The sequence below is a fragment of the Vigna angularis genome, chromosome 3, assembly GCF_016808095.1.
Source record: "Vigna angularis cultivar LongXiaoDou No.4 chromosome 3, ASM1680809v1, whole genome shotgun sequence".
Classification (NCBI taxonomy): Eukaryota; Viridiplantae; Streptophyta; class Magnoliopsida; order Fabales; family Fabaceae; genus Vigna; species Vigna angularis.
In genome coordinates, this window is record NC_068972.1 from 13997082 (window position 1) to 14008096 (window position 11015).

The following is an 11015-nucleotide window of genomic DNA, read 5'->3' on the forward strand; positions in this document are numbered from 1 at the left end:
ATAAAATGTATTGTAAAATAAGACTAAAGGGTTGAGAACAAACCATCACTTAAAATTATTTGATTTTAAATATGCTATTGACTTAAATTAAAATATACCTAATTAATCAATAAAATAAAATAAAATAAAATAAACAAAATGACTAATTTCACCGATGTTGTATTATTAAATTATTTTTCATACAAATTATATTGGTTACATTAATTTTATTAATTAAAGTTGGTTTTTTATATATATTTTAAATAGGTCAGTAAAATGAAATTTAATCTCTCTATCATTCTCTATATGTTGCCATCACCTACTCGAAATAATCCCTGCCCTCTTCCTAATTTTCCCCTCACCAAGTTGAAACTAATGTGTGCAAGTATCCGAAGCCAACACCCTAAAAGCACATCCTTTTCCTAGCAAAACGACTGCGCTTTGGTCGTCGTCTCCACCGAGGCATGTTATTCGCTCACTGCCTCTACTCTTCAGATATCACTCACCATCGTTCTTGCATCCAATAGAGACGTTGACTTCGTGCTTGTTCTGGAAGTGGAACAAATGGACCAAGTCCTTCTTGACGACATAATCAATCGCCTTCTCGAAGTTCGTGGCCGACCGGGGAAGCAGGTGCAGCTGTCGGAGTCCGAGATCCGCCAGCTCTGTACCGCTTCCAGAGATATTTTCTTGCAACAACCTAATTTATTGGAGCTCGAAGCACCGATTAAGATTTGCGGTAATTTCTTTCCTCTTCTCTTCCAACTTGCTGTTGTCCTTTGTTCCTTTTTTGACCCCTGCATCACCCTCCCGAAACCGCGCCGTGCATAGGAATACCTGTACTAGAACACCGCATCTGGCTTGGTCAACTGCGAGGGTTTTTTTTTGCGCTTTTGTTACGATCCAAGTGCTTCGAGTCTGTTTTAATTCCTTGCCATCTGATTTTGTGTCTGGGGTTTAAGAAGTTAGTTTAGTTTACTTTTCTGCTGTGTTGGGTTGCAAATTCGTTGCATTCGTCATTATGTTTTTTTCTTGCGTTGTGCTAGCTTATTGGGAATTGTTGTGTTATAGAGGGGATTAGTGATGAAATGTGTAGAAGAAAAATTTGGTCAATGTTTTCCCGGAGTGGTCCAGGTGTTGATGATGTATCTATTAAGTTGTGTGATTCGTCCAATGTTAGTACTGATAAACTATTAAGGGACATGTAGTGTCAGCTTATGTGTAGTGGAAAAAGAAATAGTTGTAGCTTCGTACATAATAGCTAAAGTTGCTGAGGCAAATAGTTGTCGGCTTTTGACCTGGGTGAAATCCATTGATTATTGCACTTAAGTCCTCCTTGACCAAATGCAGTTGTTGTCTTGTGTTCTCATTCCTGTTAAAAGTTGAGGTATTGTTGGCTTATCTTCTTTTCATTCTTTTTCTGTTTAAATGAAAATGATCAAATAATTTAATCCTTGTTTACGTTTCCCTATTAAGTCTTATCGGATCAAGATCCGTGTGTTACTATGGGATAATGGTTGGTGATTGATGCTACTAGGGTGTATCTTGCACGAAAATAAACCCAAACCTTAAACTCATCTTTTATATGCTCAAATAGCTTACTACCTTAAAAGAGTTGTGCTGTTTTGTTTTAACATAATATTGGAAACAAAGACAGTATCAGCTATGCTCAAAACTATAATTAACCTACGAAACTGTTTTACACTTAAAGGTCGGGCAGAGAAAGAGTAATGCTACTGTGTGATAGGGAAGCATGTATTATTGACTGCAAAAGTTTCACATTGAGTAGTATGGGATGTTTGATGAAGTATTTAAGTGTTTTATTTTCTCCCCTTATTGCTAGTATTTGTATTTGAGGGTGAGTTCTCTAAGTGCCTATCATTTGATATCGAAGTCTGGTTGTTGGTGTCTTGAAAATGGCTACCTATGGAGGGTTTTGACCAACAAGGGAGTTGAGTGATGTGTCACAGAGTGTACTGTCATAGAGTGAAAGTTATGATAGAGACTTGGGTATTACGAGGTGCCTAAGCCCCGTATCTTAATTGATTTCTTTGAGATCCATTTCTTGTCTAACAAGGTCACCTTCCACCTTTAAGATCAATACTTGCATATTCTTGCTGCCATACAAATGCCCTGATTCAAACTTTTCATCATGTTAGAATATTTACCTATTTATCATTATTATATTATGTCTAGGGTTGCCCTATTTATCATGATTATATTGTGTCTAGGGTTACCCTATTTATCATGATTATATTGTGTCTAAGTTACCCTATTTATCATGATTATATTGTGTCTAAGGTTATCCTATTTATCATGTACTCTTTATCAATTTATTTTTATAAATAGAAGATTATGATAGGATCAATCAAGCTCTCTAAAATTATTTTACAATTTAATTCTCAAGTTGGTATCAGAGCAAGTTGTCTGAGTCTCTTCCTATTCTGTCTTTGTTGCCACCGGTGGCCTGTGGCTGCCGCCACCGACGGCCTTAAAAATTTCATCTTTTCTGAAATACCTCCATGAGCAGTCTCGTTCTGATTTCTGTCTAGTCTCCAAATCTTAGTTGTTGTCTGCAACTGTCTGGCACTATTTGTCGTTGTCTAGTGCCATTTGTCGTTGTCCACCTAGCATTGTTTTGCCACCGTGAGGAGCTGTCCATAGAAGTTTGTCACCATCAATCTCTGTTCCCGGCGCCATTCGCCACTGTCCGCCGCTTTCGTTGTTTGCCACCGTCTGTCGATGTCCGCTGCTGCCTTCGTCGTTGTCCGCTAACGACCATCGTCCGCTGCTGTCTGCTGCCAACTACTGTCTACTGTCGTCGTTGCCATTTGCTGCCACAGTTTAGTCCGACGACTAATGGATCTGGATCGCCTCCTTGAGCGAGAGGGCTAGTTCTCATCCCGGCGCCGCCACGCGCGCTACATCTGTCCGACGTCCGCCTGCGCCGTCGTCACATTTTCTCTGGCGAAGTTAGGGGTTTTGTGTGCCTCGAGGAGCACGACCCATCCCTAGTCGTTGCCTCATTCACATCCACACGCGCTGTCACGCACGACTTCTCTCCGATAAGCTTCCAGGGCGTGTTTGTCACATGCCACCTTCCTTCCCGGTGTCGGAATCACACCGCGCCATTGTCGTTCGTCTCGCTCGACGAAATAAAAAAATAAAATAAAACTCTCTATTCCAACATTTTACCTTTGTTTAGCCTCCTTTCATAATATTTGTTTAGCTTCGCATATTGTAGCAACTGTGATGTTCTTGATGACTTGTGTCATTTATTTAAAAGTCTCTAAGGAGAGTCTCTCGACCAAGGAATTTCAACACTAAAGTCATGGGTTGAAGGTTGCTCATGACATGAGGGGAGTCTATTTCTGGCAAGATTAAGGGTCCTAGTCAAATAATTTCACCAGCCCCTTGTCATATGTGTTTTTGGATGCTTTGATGAATTATGGAGACCATTATGATTTTCCACCTTCACGATTTGTCATCGGTGTGTCATCATTTCGGTCGTTTGTCGTGAGGGGAGTATGTTTCAGCCACTACAGGCCCCATCAATCAATGATGGCAATTTAGTCCCTGTAGTTTGTCGCTTTCAACTACTGCAGGCCCTCATCAGTCAATAATGGCAGTTTAGTCCCAGTATGTTTCAGCCACTACAGGCCCCATCAATCAATGATGTCAATTTAGTCCCTGTAGTTTGTCACTTTCAACCATTGCAGGCCCCATTAGTCAATAATGGAATCCAATCTCTACCGTTTGTCGCTTTTAGCCATGCAGGCCCCATCCTTATTTGATGGAAATTCAGTCTTTGTAGTTTGTCGATGTCTACCACTCGTCATCCACTTTTGATGGAAATCAACCTTGTCAAAGTCACCCTACTTGAAGGTTCATTGTGCTAGATGAAGTTTCGTGGTTGTCCAATATTATTCTCCATAAGCTTATGAAGAGTCTCTTTGGTTACGCTGGTTTGTGAGTCCAATTTGGTTTATAGACATTCTCTCTTGATGATCTGAAGCATATGTGCATCTTCTTCGAAGCCAAAGTTACCACGTCTATTGTCTCGACATTTTAGATAAGTTGATTTTGTTGGATTGAGTTTATTTATTCCAAGCTTGGCACATACAATCTGTATGCTCCAACTTGAGGGAGAGTGTTAGAATATTTACCTATTTATCATTATTATATTATGTCTAGGGTTACCATATTTATCATGATTATATTGTGTTTAGGGTTACCCTGTTTATCATGATTATATTGTGTCTAGGTTACCCTATTTATCATGATTATATTGTGTCTAGGTTACCCTATTTATCATGATTATATTGTGTGTAAGGTTACCCTAATTATCATGTACTCTTTATCAATTTATTTTTATAAATAGAAGATTATGAGAGGGATCAATCAATCATGATTATATTGTGTTTAGGGTTACCCTGTTTATCATGATTATATTGTGTCTAGGTTACCCTATTTATCATGATTATATTGTGTCTAGGTTACCCTATTTATCATGATTATATTGTGTGTAAGGTTACCCTAATTATCATGTACTCTTTATCAATTTATTTTTATAAATAGAAGATTATGAGACGGATCAATCAAGCCCTCTAAAATTATTTTACGGTTTAATTCTCAAGTCATCACATCTAAAAACAACCCCTTCTCATTTATTGCATTTTAGCATTGGACTTTATTTTAAATCCTATGCTCTTGAAAGTACTTTTGGTTTTTAGGCTACTAGAATCACTTCCCGAGTATGTGTTCTTACTTTTTATTGTATGCTGCCTCTTGCTTTCTATCTCCCAAGTCATCATTCTTGTTTGTGAAGCACCGTAGGTGGATCAAGCCTGTGTATCTGCATAGGATCTATTTGACACAGATTCGTTTGGATACATTTAAAATTAAAATACATATCAGTGAAGTGTCAGTCAGCAGGTAAAAATGATAAGATGTGCTTCAGAAAGGTGTTGCAAAGCTAACACTATTGCTTTATGGGTGTGAGCTAATTGTAATCCTGTTTTATAAATTTGTATTGTCCTTTGAGTAAGACTTTATTACCCATGTTGTATAAGACAACACATCCCAAGACTCTACCCGATTTTCCTAAACTAGCCTCAGCTGTAACATTCAGTTAATATATATATATATATATATATATATATATATATATATATATATATATATATATATATATATAACAGTGACATTTTTTTTCTTTTTAGTGTTTAACCATCCTTATGTTAATTTTTTATATTATTCCAAACATTAAACAAACATAAAATATATAATTTTTATGATTTATTCCATGAAACTATTTTCCGGCTTTGATATTTGAGTACACATAATTAAAAAACAAAACACTGATAACAAATGTAGATAGAAACAATTCTCACTATTTATATATACATTTAGATAATATTGAATAATAATTTTCAATTTTAATATGTTTTTTTAAGAGTTATAATAATATTTATTTTATTTTGTGAGCTATATATATGCATAGAGTTTTAAACGTATTGTGTCCTATATTTAAGGATGAGACGAATCTCTGAATCAAATGTGTCATGTTGTATCTGATACTTGTATTGTGTATTTGTACATCATAGATTCTTGTACATGAGTAGCTCTAACTATAACCGCTTCCCTTATTACTCTAAGGAACCCTTTGACCGAAAAGTAATTTTCTCTCAAATTTGTTGTGCATATCCCTCATCTATTTGGGTAAATCCTTCGATGGATGCAACTTCAATTCAGCCCATATCAAATCATTTAGCCCATTCAAGTTAATCTCCATAAGATACTTGGGGTCTACTCCCTGGAATGGCCCATCATACAGTTCAAATGGCTCCCTTTAATGCTCCACTGAATTGGTTTTCGTGAGGCTTACCAAGAACTCATGCGTTTTGGGTTATGGATGGTTGAAATTGCTCAGTGAGTGTTGTATGAAAATCCTTCCACGTGGGTTCTAGAGTACAAAACTCATGCCATTGGTACTGTTCCAACACCTTATGATCCACTGTGACCATAGCGGCTTGAAGTTTTTCTGTATCAGATACCAATAAATCAAAATATTTCTCAATGTTGCTGTTCAATCATAAGTCTTTGCCTAAAAATATGAGAATCTCAAGCTTGCACTATTTATCCCTTCTGTGAATCAAACCCTCAAATTGACCTTCATTGCTGGTGTTAGTCGTATTAGTGCTGTGAACATGATGACCTCTTCTCTTCAATTTTTGCTTGAGGCTTTTTAGCATTTCCTCTAAATTTCATATAACTTGTTGCTCTTTTCTTCCTGAAGAACACACCTCATTTCTTGTTTGTTTTCCTCACGAGCCTTCACAAAATTCTCATATCTACACTCCAAAAAATCCAGTCTTGCCTCCATCCTTTGAGTATGAACCATGAAATGCTCCTGGGATTGATAGCTCAGATACCCATTGATAGAATTGATTATATCTATTCAAATATTGTTTTAAAGATAGCGAATTTATTGATGATTTACAGGGAAATGTTCCCAAACAGAGATGAAAGAACAAAGAGATAAAAACACAAGAAGAAAGAGTGAGATCACTTGGAGTTCAAGAGCCTAGCCTCTCCCAACCACTTACCCACTGATTAAATGTCCCTCCTTTCATTTTATTTTTCTAATCACTAGTTGCATGGAGTCTATCACCCACAATTAGATTTTTAAGTTATTTATCTGATGTCTAACACAGAATTAGTTATATCATATGGAGTCTATCACCCACTTTTGTTTTATTTTTCATCTCCTTTAAAGAAACTGAGTCAAACAGAAATTTTAAGACAAGGAGCTCTTAAAAAGTAGCCTTTTTAAGAGTTAAATAAGTTTTTGGTGCTTCCAAAAGTTTCCCATATTAAACTTGGTACTATTTTAAGGTTTTTGGCATTCATCATTTAATAAATATGTTAATTTGGTCCTGAAATTAGCTAGTAATTTTTTAGGGTTAAACAAGTTTTAGGTGCTTCTAAAATTTGTCCGTATTGAAATTGATAGTTCCAAAAATTCTTCAGTGTTTTTGATATCCTACATTTAATAAATATGCTAATTTGATTCTAACAGTTACTCTAGTACTTTTGAATTAATAGTGTTGCATGTAATCGTCTTAGTAAGATATTTTATTCGCATGTGGCAGTGTCAAATTAGCATGTCAACATTATTAATTAAAAAATTTACATAGTTATTGAATGTTGGATGTTTTTTCTTTGTTAGTACCAATTTTACTGAGTCAATTTGGAGTCACCAAAAAACTCGTTTAACCTTTTTTTCAAATAGAACTTTGAAAAAATAAGCTTTTAAAGTAGTTAAAAAACTTTTACATCTCCATTAGTCGATCATTTTTTCACACATAATTTATTTCTCTTGTACAAGAGATATTAATTTGTTACATCAGAACATCTGAATGTATCATTTATGCTTAGCCAGTTAAGCCAGGGCCGTTAAATTCTAAGTATAAAACAATATTAGATATCCGATCTCAAATAGAGCTTCAGCACAAGTTCTGTATGGTTGTACTTTGTAAAGGACCACATGAATCAAGAACATCTGTTTGATGAATACCATTCACTAACATATTCCTAGACATGAATAATAGGGTAAAATCAAACAGAAAAAGCTATTTTGTTTGCAGTCGTGAAACTCCCCTTCAAAGTGGTATAGATATCCAGTATCCATGTATAACCAATTAATGTGGCATTAGTGATTGAGGACTTTGTATTCAATTATTTGTGGACTCTAATAATAGTTCTGCTTGAAGCAGTTATTTGAAACAAAAGAACTTTGACAAAGATATCCAGTATTCATGTAAAATAAGTTACTTAGCACTGGTGAAAGAAGAATTGATATCTCTGAGTTCAAATAATAATTCTGCTTGAAGCAATTATTTGAAAAGACGAAATTTAACCAATGTCAAATAGGGCTTGGCAATATCAATTGTTCCCTTTTTGGCTTGACATTGTCTGGTATACAAATCTGCAAAGATCTTGGTTTCGGTATACATGATCTATTTATAACTTTCCTTTAGTATTGTAATTGCCACATAGTACTTTATTATGGTTTACAGAAAAAAAAAGGTGTGATGATTTCTTATTACCCTTTTTTTTATCTCTCAGGTGATGTACACGGTCAATATTCTGATCTTTTAAGGCTTTTTGAGTATGGTGGATTACCTCCTGAGGCTAACTACTTATTTTTGGGGGATTATGTGGATCGAGGGAAGCAGAGTTTGGAAACAATATGCCTTCTCCTAGCTTATAAAATAAAATATCCTGAGAACTTTTTTCTTTTGAGGGGTAACCATGAATGTGCATCTATTAACCGTATATATGGATTTTATGACGAGTGTAAAAGAAGGTTCAATGTAAGGTTATGGAAGACATTTACCGAGTGCTTCAATTGCCTGCCTGTGGCAGCACTCATTGATGAAAAGATATTGTGCATGCATGGGGGCCTTTCTCCTGATTTACATAATTTGGATCAAATTAGAAATCTACTACGGCCCACTGATGTGCCTGATACAGGTTTGCTTTGTGATCTCCTCTGGTCAGATCCAAGCAAAGAGGTTCAAGGTTGGGGAATGAATGATAGGGGAGTTTCATATACATTTGGTGCTGATAAGGTCTCGGAGTTTCTTCAGAAACATGATTTGGATCTTATTTGTCGTGCTCATCAGGTTAAACTTCTGCCTTAAGTGTTCAATGTATTATCGCAAGTCTTCAAAGGGTTGAGTTTGTATCTCCATTTTTGACTAAGTATTGTGAGACTTTTCCAGCAATGTTTATCTATCTATCAGAATTATTACACTTGCTTTACTTCATACAATCTTGGAACTACTATTTTCCATATAATTTCTTACACAGGTTATTCATTGAGGCTAAACTTCTTCTCCCTTTCACATGCCATTCATTAGCTTCATTTTTACATTTCTGCATTTAGATTGAAGGATAGTATCCATCAAGAAGACGTGCTACTAAATTTAAATTGGATTGATGTCTTGAGTTTTGACCAGGTGGTGGAGGATGGGTATGAGTTCTTTGCTAACCGACAGCTTGTAACAATATTTTCGGCACCTAATTATTGTGGGGAGTTTGACAATGCCGGTGCTATGATGAGTGTTGATGAGACACTGATGTGCTCTTTCCAAATATTGAAGCCAGCTGATAAAAAAGCAAAGCTCAACAGTACTACCACTACTAAGCCAGGAAACTCCCCAGCAGGTGTAAAGGTACGATGATATTTTAATATCTACTGATGCAATACGTACACGAAATCCAGTGGTATATATTTTATGGCATGTGTAGGGATATATGTGGATATTTGTTATTTTTAACTTTAACAGTGAATTAGCAATTTCGTGTAAGCAGATTTTTTTTATTTGTCTCAGACTTGGTTTGTGAATCTTTTGCAGAGATTCACAAATAAGATCCTCGTATTAATTGCCAAAATCTGCTTTGCTTCTTGTTTTGTCTTCTATTCTTGAAATAGCTGTTTGTCATGATTACAAAGAGTTAGAGGGAATGTGTATTTTTTGTTGGAGCAGAACTTCGCTGTGTTCTTTTTTCTAATAATGTTTGTCCTGGTGTACACTTTTGGTAGTTTTGTGGGATTACATAGTTTTAAACCATTCAAGTGAAATTTAAGATTGTTGAACTTGGAATGTTCTGATTATGTGATAATCATCCTAGGAAATATTTGGGAGATTGAATTTACTTTAACAATGGACATAGAATGCAGCTTTTCAATTGAAACATCAGTAGTGTCAATTTTTGCACCGTGTTGTTCACGATCGATGCATGCTACCAATATTTTCTAAATTTCTCTTGTTGTTGCCTTTCAGTCTTTCATGGGTACAAGAGTATGAAGTTAATTTTGGTGAAATTGCTGCCGCAACTGGTCAGCTTGAACTTGAAGACGTATTAGTTGCAAGGAAAGAAAATAGTTCCATTTGGTATCATATGATATTTTGGAAATGTAAAAACAAAAGGAAACACATTATGAAACTATGTAAACCGTGTTTTTCTCTGGTACAAATTTGCATTTTGAGGTGGACAGCCATAATTTCCCCCTTGTTTCTTTTGTACACTAATAGCCTCTATATGTCGTGGAGTTGTAAGGTTCTCAAGAATTGATGATACATCTAAATGTGTTCTGGAAACTAATTAAAAATGTTTACAGTTGGTGTATGAATGACGTTGAAACCGCTGAAAATGGTCTCGTTAATTTTTGGGTGCCATTTTCACATTGGTGGAAATCCTGTTAATGCTGAATCTCTCGAGTTTTTTCTTGATGAATACATCTCTGAAACAGTGAAACCATGTTGAATTACTATACGCGACCCATTGGTTTGTTATAGTGTATTGCTATAGCAACTCTATTTCATAGGAAAATCAAGTAAATTTTAACGTAGTTTGTTTAGCCTGTGCAGGTATTTTATGATAATCCTGGCTAAAAGATTGCATGTTAAGATAATGGCATCTAGTGTAATGGATAAGACTTTTTTTTAACGTTTTCTACGTAGTAAAAAGTAAAAAAATATTAATCCATCTTTATTTTCTTAACAATATATAAATGAGAAAAAACATGAAAGAAAATGTGACCAAGGAATCAGTCCTGACTATAAATTGAACTATTAACGATATAGAGAAATTCTGAAGCATTTAAAGGTCGTACAATCGAACATTTAAAAATAAAAAAAGGAATTTTCAGATGTATTAATTTTTAAAATTTTAAATTCAGCTTCGAAAAATAGTTTTTGAAAAAAAAAATGCAAAGAAACTATATAGGGTGTTGCTCCCTCCACCACCACCGCTTGCTCCCTCCACCTCCCCCTTCCTATTTTACCCCTCACTCCATCTCTTTATTTCTATTTTATCCTTCACTAAAATTTTACTTTTAGGATTAATATTTTATAATTTTTACTCACTTTAATCCTCTACGCACATGCAGCGACACACCTCTTCATCCTCTTTTACGTTATACTTTCGTGCTCTCATTGTTACTCTTTTATTGTGTGAATTCT

The 11015-nt window shown here is 35.4% G+C and overlaps 1 protein-coding gene across 1 annotated transcript; it reads left to right on the forward strand.

The window, feature by feature from the left end:
- The first annotated feature begins 298 nt into the window (after window positions 1–298).
- Window positions 299–10179, forward strand: LOC108323111 (serine/threonine-protein phosphatase PP1). Its single transcript, XM_017555458.2, has 4 exons — window positions 299–718; window positions 8110–8669; window positions 9006–9221; window positions 9834–10179. Exons 1-4 carry the CDS (start codon window positions 544–546, stop codon window positions 9855–9857), a joined length of 975 nt encoding a protein of 324 aa, XP_017410947.1. The 5' UTR covers window positions 299–543; the 3' UTR covers window positions 9858–10179.
- Window positions 10180–11015: the final 836 nt, after the last annotated feature.